This window comes from Numenius arquata, chromosome 3, assembly GCF_964106895.1.
Source record: "Numenius arquata chromosome 3, bNumArq3.hap1.1, whole genome shotgun sequence".
NCBI classification, from domain to species: Eukaryota; Metazoa; Chordata; class Aves; order Charadriiformes; family Scolopacidae; genus Numenius; species Numenius arquata.
In genome coordinates this window covers 60,730,660-60,756,406 of record NC_133578.1, presented here as the reverse complement: position 1 = coordinate 60,756,406, position 25,747 = coordinate 60,730,660, and the positions used below count along the sequence as shown (strand labels likewise).

Below are 25,747 nucleotides of genomic sequence, written 5' to 3'. Positions count from 1 at the left end.
GCTCTCCTTTTATGACAATAAGTCACAGGCTTACTTAATTTAACTTTAAACTTCTAACACTAAAGTTCTATGTCTGAGTAAGCTAGTCCATTAGGCCACTTCTGTATTTAATGGACAAACGCATATATCTTCAGGTTATGAGTCATCTCACCCTGAAAAATTATCTAAAGTGGATGGAACGAACCATCCTCTGAAGGTGACTATTTATCTTTATCATCTAATGTCCAGAGGGTTTATATAGTCCCCAGATGAATTGTCCATGGGGAGACTGAGTGACTAAATTTTAGACAGTTAGCATTTGGGAAAATTAATCCCATACACATAAATGGGTTAAAGTGAGGGAGAAAAACTTTGTTCTGGAAATCTCATTTTCTGCTCTATTTCATATCTAATATAATTCCAACTTCAGAATCTCAAGGAGTATCTTCTACTGGCCATTAACTAGTGGTATGATTTATTTTTTTTTAAATAAAGTTTTATTCAGCTTTTTTTTTTTTTTTTTGACATAATTAGGTAGTTTAATGTCAGACTGCCAAGAAAATGTTTGTAACTTGTAGCTCTGGAATGCTGTGGGGTACTTTATTATCACACACTTTTATGTTGCAACTTCATACTGCTACTACATAATAACAGGCAATTAAATTAATATGTTTAGTTAAGATTTATATTTTACATCTCAATATATTGTTTATGTTTAACAGTTTATGTGTTTGCATATACCATCTTAAATAGCATAATCTGCAATATATGTATTAATTTTACTGTCCAAGTGTATCTAAACTTCTAGAATTCTGCAATGAATTTTCATTTGTGTTCATGTGGACCAGCATTACAATTCTTGAGTGGCATTAAAACTTGATATTATTATTATTATTATTTTTTTTTAATTTGTTAACTAGGGAATGGAACATGCTCTTTAAATATAGTTAATGTCTAGTAATTTGTATTATTTACAAAGAGGAAAGGAAGCATCTATCATGACAGTAATTGTTGTATTTTGTCAGTGATTAGCATCCAATTCAATATATAGTGAAGTGAAATTCGTGGAGTATCAATTTTAAACCATTTACCAATAGAACAGTTAATTTACCCATACCCCAACAGCCCGGATTGTAATATTGAGAAATGACGTTAGAATGTTATATCTTCCTGTATTCATTTCAGATTTTAAATACTCCCTTTATAAAGAAAGGGCCACATGAAGCAGAATGAGAAGGAGTCTACCTGAACATATCTTTTAAAATTCTTCTCTGGAGAATACACAATCTGTCACGCAGCATATATTAATATGATTATAATATTTTCTGAAAAAAACCTAAATTTTACAGCTACTGCTGAGATATACCTTGGGGTTTTGCTTGGAAATGTCATTGCAATCTGGAAAATTGATTGAAACATTCCCTTGAGGTAAACCCTGAGTATGGTGTTTGAACAATACTCAGTGAAGCTCAGCCGTGATTCACTGGAATTCCTTTATTTTGGGTTACTACCATAAAATATTCTTTGGCATTTCTGATTTTGCTGTTGCAGTATTCATGCATGCATTAAAAGGGCCAAAATTAATTTGGAGTACAGTAAGTGCAACAAATATGGCCTGAATTTCAGCCTCATTCTGTATATATCATATTTTTCTTTTAAGAGCTTTCTTTTCATGTCAGATCAACACTGTCTCCTATGTAAAACTATGACAAAAAAAATAAAACATTTGCATTTATCAATTCCAAAGCTAAATTTATATGCAGTAGCTCAAAAGATATGTAACCTCACCTTGATTCCAAAATTTAGTGTGTGATTTTTGCCAATTTATTGTCACACAATCTAGGATAATAAATAGGATGCTTAAAGCAGGTGAATGGCTTTACTGATATAATTAATTAAGAATTTTTAAAATCCAGAATAGATTTCTTGGATTGCCTAGATTTATCCTATGCATAAAACACAACCCCATCCTGTAATTTCTCTATCAGTGCTACTAAGAAAGGGTGTGTTTATCTGGATCTGCAAGCTAAGGGAAATTGGGGGGTTGGGCTGTGTCGAGCTATAGGAAGAGAAGCAGGTATCTACTTGAAAAGGATGAATAGTTCTCCAGTGTCTTTAGAGGGAAATACAATCTAGAGGTCTCTGAGATCCAATGGATTTCTCTTGTTGCTCCCATTTGTATGTCCTGCTGACAGCAAAACTAAGCATGTGTTCCTAAATGCCAATATGTGCATACATATATACAGCTGGTTACACAGACAAGTGTCTTTATTGGCATACACAGAAACACCAACAGTGCTGAAACAGACATGAACACCCCAGGCAACCAATCCTATTTCTCCAGTTGGGCTGATGGGAACAGGAGTTTGCTAGGAGTGACAGAGACCCACAGACACACATGCATGTGCTCCTACAGCCTTCCAGGTCCTGGCCCAGGAGTTGGCCCCCCAGTCTCACTCCCTCCAGGTGCTGCCCCCCTCTGACCAATGGCCCGTTTTCCAGTTGTTGGCCCCTGACCTCATCCTGCTTACCAGGCAGTCCATACTAATGTTCACTAGTGGTCACACGTGCTTACGCTCTGGACAGGAGACACTTAAGCACTAAATAGTCAGGAACAGAGTTTAAAAAGAATAGGGGACAGTCTGTGGTGGTTAGGTGCAGGGATATGTAGGAGAGGCTTAACTGTCTACATTTTCCTACACTTTTTTTCTCCTTTATCCACCATAATCACTCCCTTTACCTGCCTTTGGCCTTAAACATCCCACAAAAAGTTTTGCAGTCTCCAAATGCCATTTTAAAATCTCAAGTTTTACATAATCTCACAAATTTCCTTAAATACTCCACAATAAATTTCTAAATTTCATAAGACTCAAAATAATCTTATTTGCTCCGTTCTAATCAGTTACTAAGTTCTGGTTGAACTATTACAAGATTCAGTGGCCCATCAGTCAGGAACTTAAGAGTTCTGGTCTTTGTTAATGTCTCCACTAAATCCTGCTCATTAAAGGTTTTATATATATTTGTGTATATACTTAATTACTCCCCTCATTTCCTGTCTTTGCTTTCTATACAGAAAGGTCCTTGATTACATATCCTCATAAACTATGTCTGCTTACATTCCAGATACCCTTACAAACTCTATTTACTAGGCATGATTGAGTTGCATTAACATAAAAGTCTAATGCCATTTGAGACAACCACAGGGATCTAATGTAACGTGAAAAAAAAATACGAGGAGAATTGTAAAGCTGCACGTGAGGTCTAGCAAAGATAACATCTAGCACCTAAAGGCTCATGAGGTTCCTGTGTTTGGACAATCAAGCATAGTATATCTAGCTTCAGTCTTGGATTTTCTTACCCAGTTTGGGAAGTTTGGCAGGAGCAGGGAGGCAGAAGCAAGAAGTATTTGTTTGCTTTTTGATTAAATTGTGTCCACTATTAAAAATCTTTTGTCCATAAGAGTACCTGAAGTTCATTAATCTTCATTTACTGTGTTGATCTTCAATCACATGAATGGATCTTCCTAAGTATTACACCATCAGGTGTATTTTACAGAGCCTGAGTCATTGATTTATAAATTTTATGAGAAAACTGAAAATGCTATTATACTAGAGGTTTCAATAATCACTTAAGCTGGCTAATGTCTTAGCCTGTTTCTTTTTCTTGACTTTTCTGTGCATTCTGCCCAAAGATCATGGTCTAGCTCTTAGTTACAGAAATGCAGAAAAAGTAATTTATCTGCCTTGATCTTTAAGTGTTTTGTTTTGTTTTTTTTCTATTTTCTTCCAGGATATATCTTCTTTTCTAGATGTGTGATTTGTATCTGATAGTTTGCAAAAAAACCTAGTGTTAACACATACCACATCTCCCTTTTTTAGGGAAGAAGTGCTGTTGTTACTGTGTGTTCCATGAGAATATAATGTCATATATTTTATAACCTTTCCTCTCACTACTGCTATACAAGGATACTAGTGACTGTAAGAAATAACATTTACCTTTCCCATTCTGCTGTAAACAGTATGTAATTTTGAACTTCTTAGTTCATCATAGGATTTTACATAAAAATGCAAGTGTATGTCTTTGAATTATGTAAATCAAGAATCCATATTTTGCAGCTACAGGCAAAAGTGAAAGGCAGTGTCAAAACCCAGAGACCTACTTCAAAAATATTTTATTATTAAAATCAGAAAAGATACTAATTTTTAGGAAAATTGGATTGTCTTGTTTTCTGAACCATGATTCATAATGAAATGCATGAATTTAATCCTTGGCTTAATTACATTGATGCTAACAGTGTGATATGTAAATCTAATTCTACTTTTTCTAATAGGAGTGCAATTCACCTTCTACACCTTTCATTTGGAGGATCATCATGACTACTTACTAATAACAGAGAATGGCAGTTTCACACAGCCATTAGCACGTCTGACTGGCTCAGAGCTTCCTTCACCAATCAATGCTGGTCTCTACGGAAATTTCAGGGCTCAGTTGCGCTTTATTTCAGATTTTTCAATATCATACGAAGGATTTAATATTTCTTTCTCTGGTAAGGAAGTGCCGGCAATACCTGGCTCCTGAAAAAGATTTTTTTCAATATTTTATGTAAAGAGAAATAAAAGTTTAAAATTGGTTTTGATGAATACATATACTGAATCATAAAATTATGTAAGTTGTTTCCTAAGCACAACAATCAAAGCAAACAAACCTCTGTGCCTCTGTAGAGACATTTCTGCTACCTGATAAATAAGATGTCAGTAAACTGTAAGACACAATATCAAGTCAGGGGAGGAAAAATTTCAGTTAGTGAACTTCCAGGTGAGCCCAAAAGTCAATCACTTATGCTTTTATGTTGTGCCATTGTTTTAATTTGTTTTATGTACCTGGGACATTTATGACTCTTACAAGAGTGATAAAGTATGTTGTGTTATGCATCTTAAAAATGTTGTGAATATATTCATTAGTCTTACTTTTTAATGTAATATAACTGCCAATTTAACATTCACATTCAATTTGTTTTTAAATCTGAAATCTGTATTGATAGGTGGAAATATACAGAAGTTACTAGACTGCAAGATTATAAATGTGACTGATAGAAAATGTTTTCACTCGTACAAGCTGACTTGCTCTCTTCTTTTCAGAGTATAATCTTGAACCTTGTGATGATCCCGGGATCCCACAATTTGGTAACAGAATAGGATTTAATTTTGGAGTGGGGGATATTCTGACATTCTCCTGTTCGCCTGGATATCGTTTAGAAGGAACTTCAGAGATTATTTGTCTTGGTGGTGGCCGACGAGTATGGAGTGCACCTCTGCCAAGGTGTGTGGGTACGTGGTCAGCTGCTTTCATTTGCTTGTATGTGTAGTCATTGTCCATGGATTTGCAGATTTACAGCATGGAAAAGCATGGTAATACACCTCTTACTTTTTAATGTACTCTCACATTCTCCATATTTCCTTAGTCAAATTTATTTAGACTTTTGTTAATATATTTAGTATTAGAACTGTCAGTGGACTTCATAGTCCATACTTGAAAGCATTTCAAATTGTGGGCACAATGCTTATTCTTCTTACTTTGATTAATAGGTTAGGAAAACTGGGTATAAATTTATATCAGCATTTGCCAGTTCAGATGCCTAATAATTGACTCTTATTTGTCAATGCAAGCTTCCAAGTGGTACCTGTATTACAAGAGTGTGTGAATGGAATTAGAGCACTTGGACCAGAGTTATTTCATAAAACTAGGTCCATGTATAGGAATACAGTCAACCTGGGCTTCCTATGTAAGTTAGAGAACCATATCCTCAGAATATCCTCAGAACAACTGCTCTGGCTTTAAAACTGAGAGGAAACACTCTGATGGTTCCTAACACTCTCCACTCACTGTAGATGTAGCCTACAAATGTAGCTTTGACTAGAGACTTAACTTTTAACGGCTACCATTGTCTGAGCTGAATTCTTCCTAAGCATTTTGATTTTCAGTTCTGTTGAGAACTGTTAAAATAACATTTCTAAAAAGTATGATAGCTACTTGTCTATTTATTTATTTATTTAAGAGTGTATGCTACATGGAAAGGTTTATATATGAAAATATCTGTCTGTGCATTCCAAATCTTTTATTTTTTCATACTAAATTGTATGATAGTAGAACATAAGTTTCTTCCAGAATCTGACTGTATAATAACTATTGATTGATTATGTTTTTGTTCTTATCCAATGTTAGTGACATAATTCTCACATCCAAACTATTCCTGTGCTTACCTTGGTATAACAAAAATTCTGAATTCGATGTATGCGTAGGGAACATTTATGTATGTATCTACAGAGGAGATGGTTTAGAAGCTGAGTCAGTGTAGTGCATTAATAGAAGTTATTTTTGTGTTGAGGTTGATGAATTTTTAACCATAAGAATAATAATAAACATATGCACAGTTGTGAAGACACGTTAAATTATAGGAATAAATTTCTGGAAGTGTTAATATACTGAAAATGAATTGGTAAATTATCAGTAAAGAAGAACTTGCTCAGTAGTATAAAATAAAAAAAAAAAAAGCTATTCTGTTCTCATGACATAGAAAATAAAGGTTTTTTTTTTGTTTTTGGGGGAGGGGAGAGAGAAAAGCTGGAATACAAGGAGTAACTTATTTTCCAATCCATGTATTTTCCCTTTATCTTTGAAAATTCAAGATATTCTCCACTAGAATGACTCAATCACCCATTTCCTACCATAAATGTTAAGCCTTTTTCAACTTTTTTCTTAATTTATATGACATAATAATGAAATTCAAGCAACTGGAGAATAGGAATTCCTGTTGACCACTTTTATTGGATTCAGAAATTTAGATATTGTTAGTGTTGCTAATGTTTGCCATTTTCTGACAGTGATTCATGAGCTTTAATGCTTCTGATATCATACACTGTCACATACACACAACCTCAACTGAGAACCAACCACTGTTTGTTTATTTATATTCATTTATATTAAATTGACTAAGTCCAAAATTTGAAAAATCAATAAAATCATAAATATCCTATGAATATTCCTTAAACAAGAAGAGACTGAATTTAATAGATCAACAGTATTTTACACAATTTTTTTTTTTATTCCAATGCTTAAAATTCAGTGTGATTCGGGTTATCAGATCCCTTGAAAATTGCCATGCAGTTAAATAAAATAATCCTCATTTAGGTAATACATGTTTATAGTTTTGTGTATTCAGTTGACAGCCGGCTGAATATCAGTCAGCAGTGTGCCCGGGTGGCCAAGAAAGTCAATAGCATCCTGGTTTGTATCAGAAATCGGGTGGCCAGCAGGACTACAGAAATGATTGTCCCCCTGTACTTGGCATTGGTGGCGCCGTACCTCAAATACTGTGTTCAGTTTTGGGCTCCTCACTACAAGAGAGACATTGAGGTACTGGAGCGGGTCCAGAGAAGGGCAATGAAGCTGGTGAAGGGTCTAGAGAAAAAGTCTTATGAGGAGTGGCTGAAGGAACTGGGGTTGTTTTGCCTGAAGAAAAGGAGGCGGAGGGGAGACCTTATCACTCTCTACAACTACCTAAAAGGTAGTTGCTACATGAATGTCGATCTCTTCTCCCAAGTGGCAAGTGAAAGGACAAGAGGAAACAGTCTCATGTTGCACCATGGGAGGTTTAGATTGGATATTAGGAAAAATATCTTCACTGAAAGGGTTATCAAACTTTATCAATTACTATTATTATTCTTCAGTTTATGAAGATATTCTTTTTCAAAACTGAATTTTAAGTTAAGACTTAATAAACGAAAATTTGTGATTAAGAATTAATAAATTAAAAATTAATTTTAAAATAGCAAAAATCAATTGTTAATGAATTTTTAAACCTGAACTGTTCTAATAATAGCACTATCTGAATTCCATAGGGTTCAATGTTGTGCTGGAACAATTTTTTTAATAAGTATTTTCTACAAATGCAGAAATATTTTCCATGTTTCTATTTAGTTAGTTCTGTTAAATGACTCATAGCTTCAAAGTTGGAAAACTGTTACAGAATTTATACTGCTATTTGTAAATTCTGATGAACATGATAATTGCAAATAACGATACTGACTAATTACATGATTGGTAGGGGTTAACTCAAATACATGTGTATGTCTTTTATATATATATGTACATTTCTAATACCCAAAGTTACCTTTACAGTAAATGTATGTATTCTCAATACCATTAAAAGAGTCCACTATATGATTCCGCTCATTTTGTGAATTGTGTCACTTGTGTTTCCAGCATATGTGTGTAGTTTTAGTTAACTAACAAACAATGTTACCATACTGTCATAGTTTTGTTTTAATTTGGTTTGGTTTTTGTTGTCTGTTTTTTCATATCTAAGTTAATGTTCCTTTTCAATACATTTAGAGACATGTAACGAATAATATTGTAAAAAACCATAACAATAATTAAGAAACTGATGACATCATAATTCAGTTCTGAAAGCTTTCACATTTTTTTAAATATATGCTCTCATGACTAGCAAGAAGTAATATCAAATACTTTATCCTGTGATAAAGTTAGTGCTTTTTCAAGCAAATAACTAAAAATTGAGGGCTGGTAAGGTAGTGAGGGAAGAGGTAACTGTTGAAATCAAGTATATTAAATTTGATGTCTTTCCACTTCTCTTTTAAGCTGCTTCCACATGTTAAAGACAGATGTTTTTATGGAAACATAACAATTGTCAGTCTTTTCAGATTTGTGGTCATTCTTGCCTCTAGCCTCTGGAATTTCTACACTTATCCCCTTACCTATCCTTTGAAATGAACTTCACTACATTAATTTAAGGCCTTAGCACTATCAAATAGAAGAGACACAGAGAGTACTCACATTTATATATCTTAATCTCATGTTATATTGAAGGAGCAAACCATACGGGTGAGCTATTCAAAGTTTTTGATCTACTGTTAGTCCTTACATCTATCTTTCTGTGCAGTTAATTACGAATTACTGGTCATATAACTTTGCATTTATTTTATTGGGTTTTCTTCCTGCTTATTTAGGCAGATTCCCCAATTCTTCATTAACATTCAGAAGGACATGTTAAGGGAGAAGATAGAAGAAAGAAAAGAAAAATAGTAGCAGGAAATTTTGCACTAGAATAGTTTTTTGAGACTGCTTTGTTTAGTGCTGCATATATTTAATAGTCTGAATAGTCTCTGAAATAACTATGAAGTGGTCTGAATATTATAGGATCTTAATCTATTTGATGGGTTGCCCCAGCTGGCAGATGAACCTCCAAAGCAGACACTTTCTTATCCTCCACAGAAGGATGACAGAGAGAATTGGAAGGTCAAAAGCAAGAAAAAAAACCAAACAAACTCAAACTCATGGGTCAAAATAAAGACAGTTTAATAAGTAGAAAGGAAACAAAGAGAAAAGAAAAAAGTGATGTAAAGGCAGTTGCTGACAACCAGCAGACTGATGGCCAGATAATCTCTGAGCAATGACTACTTTGAAAAAACTCCCCCAATTTTAGCGCTGATCATGACCCTCTATGGCATGAAATATCTCTTTGGTCAATTCAGGTCAGCTGTCACAGCTGTGTCCCCTCCCAGCTCCTTGCCTACTCACTGGGGTGGCAGCATGGGAAAGAGAGAAGGCCTTGACGCTGGGCAAGCACTGTTCAGCAGTAGCTAAAATGGTGTGTTATCAACACTATTTTCATCACAAATTTAAAACACACACTATATGGGCTGTTATGAATTTATTCCAGCCAAACCCAGTATAATCTGTTAATAAATGGATGTATCTAATGATTAAAAATATAGTCAAGAATCTTTAAATTGCTTGCTTTGGACTTCAACATATACACTGAAAAAAAGTGGGGTTTTTTTATTCAGAATAAATTCTTTAAAAATTACTTAGAGTACGTGTGAATACTTGTTCAGTTTTAGTTTTTTCCTGAAGCAAAATCTAAGCTCTGGAAAGTCCGCAGTAATCAACATTTTCGACACTATTTTAGGGGCATGTCTCCAGCTTATGTACAGAGCACAGTTATCATCTTAAGTTTGTGAATATGCAGTTCAGTTGTTTTCATAGGGTTGTAGTGAATTGGTTCTTATGCTTTCAGAGTTCAGATGTCCCTGCGTAGTGCTCTTTAGAATTTTCAATGCCATAGTTAGCTTACAAGAAGCCAGTTTAAATTTTCTTGTAACTGTTATGGTCAACAACAAACAAAAGCAATTATTGTTGCTTCAAAGGAAAAATAATCAAATAGATAAAATTAAACTTTTATCATAATAATGGAATGAAGATGATTAAAGATCTGTAACAATACTGCCATGCCTTAGTTTCATGCTTTCTTTTCATGCTTTATTCAAATAATCACCAAATACAGTTTTCATACTCAGCATACACACAGCTTTCTTGGAATTACTTCTATTTATAGTGAAATGTAGAAAGTCATCTCTTTTATGCCAGCATTTCTCATGTCTTTTTTTACTCCCCTTCCCTCTTCCATCTTCCTTTTTCTTTCCTTTTCTTTTTGCTTCCTTCCCTTATAAGGCTGCCCAATAGCCAAATTGCATTACCTTTCATTATAACTGTCATGTCAGAAATTATAACCCATAATTATTTCTATGTCTATGTAAAGAAATTAATCTAGTCTCTTCATAGCTTCCCAGTTGTGTAGGGCTTTCTCCTTTGGCTTTTTCAGGGCCATACAATTCTTTCCACTCTGCTAATCCTTATCTGGAAGATAATGACTTTAAAATCTTTTTTTCCTCAGCTCATATGCTACTTCAACTTATATTTTTCCTTTTCAACCTTCCAATATCTGAAGGGACCCTACGGGAGAGCCAGAGAGGGACTCTTTGTCAGGAAATGTAGTGACAGACAAGGGGTAATGGTTTTAAATTGGAAGAGGGGAGATTTAGATTAGATATTAGGAAGAAATTCTTTACTGTGAGGGTGGTGAAGCACTGGAACAGGTTGCCCAGGGAAGCTGTGGATGCCCCATCCCTGGAAGTGTTTAAGGCCAGGCTGGATGGGGCTTTGAGCAACCTGCTCTAGTGGGAGGTGTCCCTGCCCATGGCAGGGGGGTTGGAAATAGATGATCTTTAAGGTCCCTTCCAACTCTAACCATTCTGTGATTCTATGATTATAACATTTTCTGTCCATGTTTATCAATATGTCCTAAACAGCTCAGGTCAGAGTCTCTGATGTTCTGGTCATACAGATTTCCAAGGAACTATATCCTTTACAATTATGAAAAGCAGATACACAAACTTAAAAAAATCTACAGGCAAATGCATTAATTTTTGTCATGTTTATTGCATATTTTTCAGATAATATTGTATGTGGATCTTTTCTGTTAAAGATTTTTGCTAAGGTGGTAGTTTTTGTCCTGTTCACTGACATAGCTTCTTTGCCAAGATTGCATTAAGGTGCTTTTCATGGAATACCTGGGGAGTGAAAAATAGAAATGTCTGGAAGGTTATATTGTATGAGAGAAAAAATACATTCAGTGTTGAACTGAAGCACAGTTGTGTTACGAATGAGGTGAAGGTTGTACCACAAATATGACTGTAGTAATTGCAATGTTCCTTAATTACTAACAGAGCCATTAGCTACCCTCTGCTCATCTTTTTCTGTATTGCAGTTGAGTCTTGCTGCATAGCTTTATCCATTTCTGTGCATATACAAAATTTAAAACAAAGATTGTTCTAATATTTTGGGTTTGAAAAGGTGTCCTTTTGCTAGTTTTAATTGAGTTTTCTTTTAATATGTGGAATGTTTTGGCAGCATGAATTCTCAGTTTAAGGACAGTGACCATTCACTTGTAAATGTGTCATTGATTCCTCTCAGAACAAATTAATCCTAATCTTTATTTTCTTTGTCAGAAAGAAATTTATTCCTCTAAATATTTCTTCTGTCATTTCTGAATATGTTGTGTTTCTCTTATTTTCTTCAGGGATAGTTATCCTGAACAAAGCAAAACACAGCCACTGAGGGCTCAGTATCTGTTAGTATAATGGCATTATAATGTGATAAGCACTTTCTCAGTATTTCTTATGTATTCTGATATTTTACATAATGTTTTAACTGTTCCTGTTCACTTCGTGGAAATTTTTACTAAGTTCCAACAGTTCTCGAGTTATTTTGTGGGTTGGGTTGGGTTTGGGTTTTTGTGTTTTGAGGTTGAATTTTTTTGTTTGTTTGTTTGGGGTTTTATGAGATGTTTATAGTTAGTTTAAAGGCAAATTGTGCACATTGGTTGTTTAGATTATCTTAATATAGAATATGTATTTGTTAATACATTTTACCATGTTAATACTAATGCAGAAGCTCATTTGTCATGCTATTTCTCCATCCTCCTTTGGTCAGTTGTGGTGTAGGAGCCTCTTGTTTAAAGTATACTGGAATCCTCTCCATTCTTGTCAGCTACAGCAATTAATTATAAAAAAAAAAAATTAATAATGTAAGTAATTGTTTCTAACAATGATTTCTTTTGTATTTGCCCATTTTAATAGAAACATAAACTTACTGTAAAATTATGTATAGGTCTTAAACACAGGACGTTGCCAAACCTGACAATAGTGTCTTTCACTGTAACAGAAACGATGCAGTCAGATAACAGCCAAAAAAGTATGTGCAAAGTATAATGAAAGTAAATGTAATACACAGCCAGCCATACGAATCTTTTGATGTTAAGATCAACTCTGATGTAGCGTCAAGTACTGCAGATACATAATAAGAAATTGCAGTTATTCATTTTTGACTCCATGAAGGAAATCTGGTCTTTTGGAAAAAATATAAAATAAAAGGGAAAAGCACTATTCTTACTGATTGAAGAAGAAAGACAATGTTCCTTCCATCTTCTTCACCAGCTTAGAGTTCCCTGTACTTTATCAGGATACCAAAAATACCTAGAAAACTTTTTGATGACCTCATCACTCAGGTTATTCAAGGAAAGAATGCTTCAGTCACGACTTAATCCTTTCAGGATTGTCTTATTATCTCTCTGTTTTGTTTTGACAAGAGTATATTTTCTTGCTTATGTCTGCCATCCGTTGAAGAGGTAGAACTTCTGAAGATTAAGAAACAGTTTGTTGCCCACTGAATTTAGGTACATTTTTTTGAAGCGTAGCTGTTGATTTGCAGTCTACCACTACTGTTAGTTACAGATAAAATCCTTTTTAGAACGTTTACACTTATTCACCCAGTCAAGTGGTTGCAATGCATAGAGTCTCCTAACCAAGACATAACGTCTTTTCAAACTGCTATTTGTGGTTCTTATCTTTTGATACCAAGGGATAGTCTTGAAGAAAGCAATGGCTGAATTTCAATCTGTAGCAGCATGTCGTATTTTTTTGTTTGATGGTTATTTATGGTGAGCATTTCCTCAGATGAATTGTGAGACACCTTGCAAAATCCTCCTAGTAGAGCATATTTTTTAAAAAAAGCCATTAATTGAAGAATTTTTTTCAAATGGTTAAATGCATTTAATTCCTTGGTTACAGTAACAATGGCATTTTACATGATTACAGAATTTAAATACACTAATAAACCGTAGTTGAAACTCATCTGTTTTATTATGGAAATGTGCAATAAACACACATTCATAATTAAAAACATAACATTCATATCTTAGAGATAGCTGTTTATATCAATATTTCTCTTTCATTATTTTTCTTTAATTTTTTGTTTATTTTCCTTTCTAATACTGAAATGACTCTCTATTTCTGGCAAAGTCCAGAAACAGTTATTTACTTCGATTTTAGTGTTAAATCTTTGTGCTGTATATAAGGGTAAAGTCTTTGTGCAAACATAGCTGGATATTGAAATATTTTCCCTATAGTTTTTTTTTTTTTTCCGACAAGCAAAGTGTATAGGGTAGGCTCTAAGTTTCAGCTGAAGTAAGTGGATTTTTTTTAAAAAAACAACTTTGTCACTAAAATAACCTAAATTTGATCTTTGTTTAATAGGGGATGTTACTAAAATGAAACATTAAACCAGCACAGAAATATTTTAATTTCTGATAAGAGCTCTGTTTTTAAAGGATAGTCACAGACTTTCTAATCCTCTGTGATTTTTCCATCTGAAATAGTGTTTTTTCCCTTCTATTCTCTCTTCTATATTTCCCTCTTTAATTTTTTTGCCTTAATTTCATCCCAATTTGCATTGTCAGTCTTTTTTTTTGTCACACACTCTAATGCCTGTTAAAATTATTTTCCAAACACTTTAAACAAATTACATATGTTCAATATTTGTATTTATTTTAACTTAAGAACTCACAACATTTTTGTCTTCATTTTACTCAGCACTTAACTGCACATAGAAGTATTTTGGTCTTTTTTGATTTATGCTCTAGTATTGACATCAATGAAATGAAGGCAACCATAGGTTACCTGAAGTTCCATGTAATTTTAAGCAACATAAATGTCTGTTCATATTTCCAAATAGAAGTAGAGATTGGCAGATAGAACTGTTTATGGTATAGTTTGGAAAGTCTTATAATACTAATCGTGTATCTTCCCTGTTTGGTTCTGCACTTACACACAAAACCCAGTAATATAATTCTGAATGTGTTTGGTGTTTTGTGGTGTGTTTTTTTCTAAAGTCATAATTTGCACTGACAGAAGGCAAGTAGAGAAGCAAGGGACTAACTGTTGATTTTGTGAGAATTCCTTTGAGAAGTGTAGAAAAGAAACTGCTGTTGTAGGCTGCAGTGTGTGCTTCCATGGAATTGTAATGATAATACTGAGTGCTATGGAAGAAATTCTTTTATACTGTTGTTTTCAAGACTTCTATTGCTAAACTTCCTTTCTTGTCTGCTAACACAAGGGTTGAGATTGTACATAGAATCATAGAATTATTTGGGCTGGAAGGGACCTTTAAAAATCATCAAGTCCACCCCCTGCCATGGGCAGGGACATCTTTCACCAGATCGGGTTGCTCAAAGCCCCATCAAACCTGCCCTTGAACACTTCCAATGATGGGGCATCCACAATGTGGAACATGACATTATCCCTCTAAGAAAATTAGAATCAGATTGATAACTATTATGACATGAAAAATTGCCTTATTTTTTAATGGAAAACATAGCATGGCTCTCAACTATTACTTGAAAAGATCCTAATAGTTATCTCACTGCTGCATTCAGATTTCAAAAAATTGCTTTGAATTACAGTTCTGACAAAATCAGAGTTGTTGGATCAACTTAACACCATAACTACCTATTGCTTTTTGACTTTTCTATCTCTCTGGAATGGGAAAGGATATTCCACAAACTTGAAATTACAATCATCTTACTCCTATGTGTTGTAATTCAAACTGACCTGTGCATCTTCAGTGTAGCAAATACACATTTATTTGAGAATGAAGTAAAAGGATAGACATGCTCATGTGGACTAGAATGTTTTCCACTTCTGCCTAGATTTTGTACATCCAACTGTTCTAAGACAAAATGATGACACCTGAATTATTTGGGTACTTGTTCTGTATTGCTATTGACTTAAAAGTAGTCATCAAGCATTTCTTCTCCTTTGATCTATACGTGATTTGGCTTTCTACCCAATGTTTGTTTTAGCTGTGCACAGAAGGTGGTGTAGTTAATCAACGGATTTTTGTCATTTAATGTACAAATTTCATATACAAAATACATATTTCAATATCCTGGATTTTGCTCAAACAAGTCTGGTGAGGGAATTATAATAATGCTAATAAGCAATAATAGCTCTTAAAATGCATACTATAGGTTTTTTAAACATCTTTTCACACCATTAAAAGTACCACATAGTTTTGCACAATACAATTTCTTATTCTGTGAAATTATGTAACAATGAATTTCCCAGGTTAAAATAACTGGTGTGCATTCCCATAAGACTGGGTAAAATAAATGGCAAGAATATTGAAGTAATCCTGAAAACAAACATAAATCCAGAAAATTTAGTGTTACAGTTAAATTTAAAATTAATCTAAATCTGTTAAAAGAGAGGAAATGCTCTTGTCCTTGCACTATAATGACCACATATCAAGACTAAATATAAAAAAGGAAGGAAAGAATTGTAAGAGTTTGTCAGTGTTAATCTAAAATACCTGGTACCTCAAAGCTGTAAATGTCTTAATTAAAATTATGTAAGTAGTGCAAAATATGATAGTAAATGAAAGTTAGTTATTAATGCCACAAGTAGCATTGCCACAAGTTGTTATGTTTTCAGTGTTCTTTTGTGCTTAAACTTTTAATGATTACAATTTTAATGATTAAACCAAAATCTTCAATTATAAGGTTTCTTTTTTTGGAATAATAGCAGTATTAATTGGAAACACTTTTTAATTTTTATTTTTAACTCTTCATGTTAAAGGCATTTCATTCCTTTTTCTTTCCTCCTCCCTCCCACGCCCCACCCCGAGTTACTATTTTTCTACTTTTTCTACTTATTTATTTTAATTGATTTTTTTTTTTTTCTGTTGTTTAGCTGGTAGATATAGCATAAGTCTTTTTCTACTGTAATTTATACCATTGACTATGTTGTTTATTTTGGTAAATTAATATTAAAGAAAGATTCTCTTTTTTCATAAATCTGTGTGAAAATGCGTGTATGTGCATGTATGTTTATACACTTGCATGTATATATAAAAATGTACAAATATAAAATTCAAGAGTATTTTTATTTAATTCACAAGTCTTTATGAATTTCTGTATTGGAGAAGTAAAAGCACATATATTTCCTCCAAAACAAAATTCAAGAAAGATCCTTTAAAACATTATGGAATGTGCCATTAATATGATTATAAATCTCCATGTTATTTAACATATTTTTTTTAAAGCATTGCAATTTAGAAATATTCTTGTAGCCTTCAATCACTGTCATGAACATATATTTAGAACTACATCTTACGTATAAATAAATGTTAATAGTGTTGAACTAGGTTGCTCTAACATTCCCATTATCACCATTACTAAAAATATTTGTTTTCTATTAAAATATACCTTAACATTTTCTTTTAATTGCAGCTGAATGTGGAGCCTCCACGACAAATAATGAAGGAATCTTATTGTCCCCCAATTATCCTCTTAACTATGAAAACAACCATGAATGTATTTATAGCATTCAGGTACAAGCAGGGAAAGGCATCAATATTTCTGCCAGAACATTTCACTTAGCCCAAGGAGATGTTCTTAAGGTATGTAACCATGTATCTTTTTTGTTATTTCTAAACTTGTAGTTCCTCATATTAATGAAGTTTATCTGTCTATGATAGTACAGTATCAGGTAAGTTTATATTATCTCTTAGAAAATATGTATCTAAACCTATGCCATTTCTAAAAACTTAAAAATTAGGCACCTCAAGGTGATTGCATAATCTATTTCTTAAAATATATTTTTTTCTGACCTCATATAATTAAAAAAGAGATTGAAACGGTAAACAAAATGTTGCCTTATTGTGCATTTGTATTATATTCTTAGTGTTAAATATTCACTAATTCATTTTTTGTAAAATTGTTTTCTTCCTCAGCATCTTCATGACTTGAGCTGTGATCTAAACAAAATAAACATTACACCCAGAAGCTTATTTTAATACACTGTCTACATACTGTATCTTGTACATGAGGTTTACGCTTTAAATGACTCTAATCTTGTGTGGTGTGTAACACCACCTGAAAAATTATAAACACAACAATTACATGTGAATAGATTTTTTTTACATTAAACAAAGAAATAACAAAGGGAAAAATAGGATACTAGAACATTTGAGAGTTTTATAGAGCAACTTCACCCTCTAAATTCAGTAGCATTTACTTCTGTTTGGTCATATATTTTTATTACTGTATTCCCCAAAATACACAATTCCAGATGCATATATTGTTTAGCCAACTACTTATTTAAAGCTGATGACCCGGGTGAGTGTCTTTTAGCACATAACATGTAAACACAGTAAGATATACATAAAAGGGATTAAATAATTGTCTAATTTTTCAGAATACTCTAATTAAAATTGCCTCTCAGAAATGCAGACTGGATTTTATCTCATGTAACATTAGCCATCTGAGAATTAGGTTAGGATTTCTGTCATTAGTTGTCGGACACAGGCACAAATAAAAAGGGGTTAATTATACCTAAGACGTAAGCAGACCTGAACAACCAATGGCAGCAGGAATTAAAAAAAATGTTTTAAATAAAATTAAATATCATGTTCTTGTTAAAACAAAACACAAGCAAAACAAAATAAACCAAAGGCTACTAGATACCCAGCATGCAAAGGTATGTTTATTTAAGATTGGCCTCACTGCTTACTTCAGAAACAAGTAGATTTTTGCATTAATTAATACAGAAAGATTTAATTTTATAGATGCTTAAGATTTAGTAACATACAAATAGCATGGCAAACAAACAAGCAAACAAACAAACAAACTTCAGTTACTCAAGTTACTGTTAAGACATCCAGATGATGTATGCAAGTATGTCATTTGAACAGTTTTGGAATTTCTTCATAAAGTAGAAAAATTAGTGAAGTTATAGTAAGATCTTTTAACTAACCAACTTTAGCATAAGATTTGAAGTCAGGTCTTATGTTGAACTTGAATCCTTATCCACCCAAATCACTATTCTAATATTTCTGTCCATATTTTTTATGCCCATCCAGTAGAAGTATATGGCTCCACTTTCCTCAGGACTTTTTATGTTGAAGCCATCCAATGCTATTATCTAAATGTAAAAGTCATAACGCTGTAAGGAGGGAGCTACAGTTATATACAGTTATGTAAATATAAACTTTTATATGAATGTAACTGAATATGAGTATAAAGCAATTCATTTTTTTTCTTCTTTTTTTTTTTTCTTCCTTAATCATGTAATGCACTTACGATTTTGAAAAGGTCTATGGACTTAAGATTTCTCAGGTGTCATTCCAACCATGCGCGCTGCAGATGTTTAAGTTTAACTAGAAAAAGTTAATTCAGACACCACCACTCAGCTGTAAATGTCAGTGGCAGAAATATTTGCTGTGTTTTGCAGGTGTATCTATTAGATGAAAGTAATATTTAGTAATTACAGTGTTTGTTTTTCAAGTCAGCATCCTTGAATTATAATAATTAGATGAAGTTCCTCCCAATGTATTAAAAATATTACAAGAAGTATTCTTTATTATGATTATCAGTTTTTTCAGTTGTAGCAAGACAGAGGCACCCGACCTTTAATATTGTGGGAAAGAATATCTGTGAAACTCATCATGTCTTTTCTTGCCTCATGTCTCAGATGAAGCTCTTAAAATTGTCTTAATCCCATCAAACTCTTTTTTCGTGTGTTTATTTCATAAAGGAGCCTTTTTTCAGGAAATACAAAGCAGCAGTCCCAAAACATTTCTCATGGGACCAGTTCTGAAGTTGTCTGTTGATCCTTATTATTATTGATTGCTTCTCATCTCCAGGAGCTGAAAAAGAATCAGTGGAAGATTTGGTGTGTGACTGACTTGGGAATAGGCATAGTATTTATCATTCACATCTTCAAGATCAGAAAAGTAGTCTTGGTTATCCACATTTTGTTTTCCTTGTCTCTTAGGCTGATTTGCCTTAATCCCAGTAAAACATCTTTGAAGATAAGTTTGCAGGGACTTGCTTTTATTTTTATAGAAATGATAACTAAAATGGAAAAAAAAAAGGTGAAATACTGCCTAATTCGCATATTTTGCTGACTGTGGAGAATACACTTTTGGCTACAAGAGTAGGACAGTAGGGTTATACTTCATTTTTAAGTGAATCAATAATAGTCAACAAAAGCTGTAGACTTACCTAATATATACCACTACTTTGTAAATGTTTATAAACATTAATGCCTTGAGCAAACTCTAAGAAATCTCTGAGGTAAGTAAAGAATAATTAAGTTTTCTGAATTAAAAAATGGCAATGGAAGGAAGTTAAGTTAAAAAAAAAAATCCAGTCTTACAGCAAACAGCTGAGTGATATATAGTGAATACACAGTTCCCTTTTAACTATGAACTAGGGAGGGTAAGGAATTTACCATTTGGAAACCAAGTTATTTACAGAACAGCTTCAAGACAAGGCTTCCCTTCCCAAACACAAATGAAGCAACTCCATAATATTTCATAGTTAAGGCTCAGTTTTTAGCTACAGAGTTTGGTTAAGAAATGGAAAATGCATCACTGTTCTTCAGAATTGATAAACAAAACGGTTGGCAAAACAGCTAGTCGTGTACTTTGTGTTACTTTTTCTGTCAGCTGAAATTTTAGATTACTAGAGCTGTGTAGATAAAATTCCATTCATAGTCTGAATAGGCTGAATATTCTACTAAACTTTTGATACATTTTTTAATCAAATCATGGGGTCTGCTGCTTACCACATGAATTAACCGACCATGTATCAAATTTATACCTGACAAGCACTGTGATTGAAACAATGAAACAGCTGGACTGGGAATACAGCATTAGAGGGAAACAGCGTATTTAACACAAATAAATCACCGCCCTTACTGTTACTCCCCAGGCAGAGAAGGAGGAGTTCCCATTTATCAATTCTGAACTGCTATAGAACACAGGTTTCAGAACATATAATTTGTTTTTCATTTGCTTCATTTATTGTGCAGTTTTCTTTTCCTCCTTTTGATGTAATTGCTCTGGCTACTTACGTTAATGTTGGAGGTGTTGGGTTTTTTTGGATAGTTGGTTTTAATTGGAAACTATAAGAAATATATGTGTTTGGTTTTTTGGTTTTAGTTTTTGGTTTTTTTTTTTGTGTGTGTGTGTAGGGCTATAACCTGCTTTTAATAGTGCTACATCTTCTTTTAATATTCACGAAAGGTTCATGAAGGTATATGAAGAATTTAAGATCTGCATAGTCCCTATATGACAATCCATTTAATATTAATCTCAGAAACTGTGTAACAATTATTACCTTCTTTGTAATTGTACGGATAACTGAGTTTATGCTCTATGTTTCCAGAATTCAAAATTTTTAGAGTCAACTGCCTATGTGGGAGGCAGGGAAAATGAATACATGGCTTTCAAATTATGAGAACATTTCTACCTGCTTTCCCCTCCCCCCCGGCTTGTACCTCCATCCACCAGTTTTGCCTGTAAACTCTGCAATCTCTGGCAGCTGTAACCAAACCCTTTGGATTTGCAAGGAAAGGAACAGAGTTGCCATTAGTCCATTGCTAGTGGTGAACATTTTATTTGTGTTGAAATCAGTTGAATGTAGAAAGTATTCTTTTATGTGAAAGAGCTTTCAATATACTTTTCTAATTTACTGGGGGAAAGGCACCTTTTTAAAATTGAAGCTTGAACAAAGATAATATGTTCATGGGTTTTTTTTTATTTCCAGTAGATTTCAACATAAATAGAAATGTACTTATGCATGGTAATAATTAACGAGTAATTTTCTGCTAGAGTTAAAACAAACCAAAACCCCACCCCTGAAAAAAAATTCTGCAGGCAGATTCTATAAGTGAACCTAAAATAAAAGAGAAAGGAACACCAAGTATGAAAAGTATTGAGATGGAAAGAGAGTGTCAGTTGTTTGTGGGGATTTTTTTTTCCCCTTTTGTATTAGGTTGTGTGCTTGGCAGTATGTAGAGTGAGAGCTGATATGCCAGATGAGATTGCCCATAAGTAGAAAAAAATGGCTTTAAGAATTATTTTTGATACTGTAATAAAGTGATCTTTCTTTTTCCTTCCACTAAAACACAGTGCAGCAACAGGCAGGTAAGAGTGTTTCAGTAAACCAAATACAAGAAATGGCATTAAGTGTCCCCTTTGTGCTTGGCTCAGAACTCTGCTCCTGCAAAATATGGAGGATTCAGTTTTACTACATTTGTTTTTTGTCTCACCTGTAGGCCAGCTTTGAAATGTGTGCACATGATTCAGTTTTTGAGGGTTTTTGTGCAAAAGGGAAGTACTGTTTGGGGCTTTTTGCTAATTTGTTTTTTTAAGAATCTCCACACTTGCTATCATAATCCTTTTAGCAATATCATCCTGAAAACATGAGTGAGAAATAGGTAATAAATGTAGGGGACAAAAAAATCCACAAACATATGGGCCTTTTCTGTCTTTATATTAGCGCTTCTATTTGCATGTGGTATAAATGATACGTTTGACAGGGTGTTGACAGCCTCAGCTCTGAGCTGCTGATTTTATGCTATTTCTTCTCTTTATAAAGGCACAAATCTTCATATCCATATGCCTTTTATGTTTCAATGGCAAATCTCAAAAATAGTTTGATTAAAATGCACAAATTTTACATTCACTTTATACTATTCCCTTGCTAAAGTTTTATGGAGTTAAATAAAGTAGCAGGAAAAAGACCACCAATTTCCATTTAAATTTTTTTGATAATGGAACCCCTTGAAAGCTTAGGAAATTGTATTTACTCTCTAACTGTAAATGCAAACTTAACCCCTCGTCCCTAAATTAAACATTACATCTACCAGTTCAAATTATATTTATGTAAACAATGTTCACTATTAGCATTCTTCCCTATAACATTTCAAAATATCATTGTGATATGAGGAACATTAACACAATTTTCTGTGCCTTTTCTCCTCCTTATGAATTAAACATTTAACAGATCAGGCCTTTAAATAACTAATAAAGATGGACCTCTGTTTTCTGAATAGCTTGTCATTGGCATATTCAGGAATTATACACTCATGAATCAAATATCTTTGCATTAATGCTACGTGATGACTTCAAGGAAAATGCATCCAGTGAAATAATATGTTCATAATGATTATTCTGGCCATACATTTAGCACCCAAGTGACATAAATCCAGATGTGCTGGCAAGACTTATAAGAAAGAAAATTCCTGTTTTAAAAATAAGATAAAGATGCTGCCTTAATTCACATATAATCTCGTCATCCTGATCAAATTCTGAAGCTGAATTAAAAAAATCATTCTAAATCTTTAACAAAACTCCCACCTATTTTAGGAAAGTTGGAAAGAAAATGCTGCTTGTGCAAATTTTACAAAAGTATGTAGGCTGTTACCACTGTCTTTGCAACTTAAACTTTATCATTTAAATTACATCTAGAAATTTCTATTTTGTGCCCATTAACTTGAATGAAGCACAAAAAAAGACAATGTGACTTAAATTGAGAATTATATTACAAAATATACAACCATTCATTGTCCTAAGGGAGACCTCACTGTCGGAAGAAGAGGAGTGTATGTTAGTTTGAATATTTGAAAGCCAGCAACCAAAAGAAAAAAAATAATTTCAATTTCATGTTCAAATGTATCACATCCCTCCCTCATCCAAATAGAGTTCTACTACTCAAAGAATCATAGAATTTCAGAAGTGTTAGAGTACTTTCAATTTTGTTCCTTCGTAGAAATTATATAGGCTTAGAAGTATTGTACAGTGGGACAGCTAGTTAGCTCATAAAGTAGAATTAGTGTCAACACTGGAGAGATGTCAGTGCGCCAATATGAAAGGTTTAATGTGGTAAGACAGTTAACAAAATTGGCAGTGAAATATGTGGGGGGAAATTCTAACATGAAGAAAATTTGTATCGTGAAGTGGCTTATGGGAAGTTCTGCCAAGAAATTGAGAGTAGTTGGTATAACTTATCAATAACAAACAGGAAGAGTTGGAAGCCATCCTGCTACAGGAAAGCTACGACATAGTAGCAATTACAGAAACTTGGTGGGACGAGTCCTACGACTGGAGTGTGGCCATTGATGGCTACAAACTATTCAGAAGGGACAGGAGAGGAAGAAGGGGTGGAGGTATTGCCCTCTATGTGAAGAAATGGCTAGAGTGTGAAGAGTTGTTGCTAAAGAATAGCCATGAGCAGGTAGAAAGCTTGTGGGTAGGAATTAGAGATCGGGACAACACAGGGAACCTTGTGGTAGGAGTCTACTACAGGCCCCTTGACCAGGCAGAGCCTGTCGACGATGCCTTCTTACTCCAGCTGGAAGAGGCATCATGATCACAGGCTCTCATCCTGCTGGGTGACTTTAACCACTCTGACATCTGTTGGAAAAGCAACACGGCTGGCTGCAGGCACTCCAGGAAGCTTCTAGAGTGCCTAGACGACAACTTCTTGAGACAAGAAATCACCAGCCCTACTCGAGGAGATGCATTATTGGACCTGTTGGTCACAAATGCAAGTGAGGCCATCAGGGATATCAAAGTTGAAGGCAGTCTGGGCTGCAGTGATCATGCTCTAGTGCAGTTCACTCTCTTAAGAAGTTTGAAGCCCAAGAGGAACACCATCAGGACGCTAAATTTTAAGAAAGCGAACTTCCAACTCTTCAAGGAGTTAGTAAATAGGACCCCATGGGAAACTGCCCTTAGGGACAAGGGAGCAGAAAAAAGCTGGCAGATCTTTAAGGATGCTCTCCATAGAGCACAAAAGATCTCAATCCCAACATGTAGGAAATTGGGTAAGGAAGGCAAGAAACCACCATGGTTGAGCCGGGACCTGCTGGTCAAACTAAGGGGTAAGATGGGGCTACACAGGAAATGGAAGAAGGGACAGGCAACCTGGGAAGAGTATAGGGATGTTGCCCGGCTGTGTAGGGATGAGGTCAGGGAGGCCAAGCCACAGCTAGAATTGGACTTGGCAAGGGACATAAAGAAAAACAAGAAAGGCTTCTACAGGTACATTAATCAGAAAAGGAAGGTTAAAGAAAATGTACCCCCCCTAATGAGCAGCAGTGGGGAACTTGTATCAATGGGGGAAGAGAAGGCGGAAGTTCTCAATAATTTTTTTGCCTCAGTCTTCACTGGCAACCCCTCTCCTCCTAGCTCTTGTGATGATGGCCCACAAGTTGAGGACCCAGGTGACAAAGTCCATCCCACTGTAACTGAAGGCATGGTAGTGATCACCTAAGGAATCTAAAGATATACAAGTCCATGGGACCTGATGAAATCCATCCCAGAGTCCTGAAGGAACTGCCTGATGAAGTTGCAAAGCCACTTTCCATGATATTCGAAAAGTCATGGCAGTCAGGTGAAGTCCCTGCAGACTGGAAGAAAGGAAACATCACACCCATTTTTAAAAAGGGAAGAAAGGAGGAACCTTTGTAACTACCGACCTGTCAGCCTCACCTCTGTGCCTGGGAAGATCATGGAGCAGATCCTTCTGGACACCATGCTTGGGCACATGGAGGACAGGGGGATGATTCAGGACAGCCAACATGGCTTTACTAGGGGCAAGTCCTGCCTGACTAACCTAGTGGCCTTCTATGATGAAGTGACTAGGTCAGTAGACAAGGGGCGACCTATGGATGTGATCTATCTGGACTTCTGTAAGGCCTTTGACACAGTTCCTCACAACATCCTGCTTGCCAAATTGGAGGGATACGGATTTGATGGGTGGACAGTTTGGTGGATAAGGAATTGGCTGAATGGTCGCACCCAGAGGGTGGTACTCAATGGCTTGAAGTCCAGATGGAGAGCAGTGACTAGTGGTGTCCCTCAAGGGTCCGTGCTGGGACCAGTACTGTTTAACATTTTTATCAAAGACATAGACAGAGGGATTGAGAGCACCATCAGCAAGTTTGCAGATGACACCAAGCTGTGTGGTGTTGTCGATACACCGGAGGGACGGGATGTCATTCAGAGGGACCTGGACAGGCTGGAGAGGTGGGCCCAGATGAACCTCATGAGGTTCAACAAAAGCAAGTGCAGGATTCTGCACCTGGGAAGAAACAATCCTCAGTATAAATACAGACTGGGGGATGAGGTTTTAGAAAGCAGCCCTGAGGAAAGGGACTTGGGGGTGCTGATGGACGAGAAGCTGGACATGAGCAGGCAGTGTGCTCTCGCAGCCCAGAAG

General features: G+C 34.7%; 1 protein-coding gene across 3 annotated transcripts in view; it reads left to right on the top strand.

Moving 5' to 3' along the window:
* Positions 1-25,747, top strand: part of CSMD3 (CUB and Sushi multiple domains 3) — a 654,503-nt gene that overhangs the window by 413,312 nt on the left and 215,444 nt on the right. For all 3 annotated transcript variants that reach the window (XM_074145167.1, XM_074145166.1, XM_074145165.1), the window contains 3 exons: positions 4,310-4,525; positions 5,118-5,306; positions 16,964-17,133. In XM_074145167.1, coding sequence (XP_074001268.1) covers positions 4,310-4,525; positions 5,118-5,306; positions 16,964-17,133 — 575 coding nt within the window. The remainder of the gene's footprint in view (positions 1-4,309; positions 4,526-5,117; positions 5,307-16,963; positions 17,134-25,747) is intronic.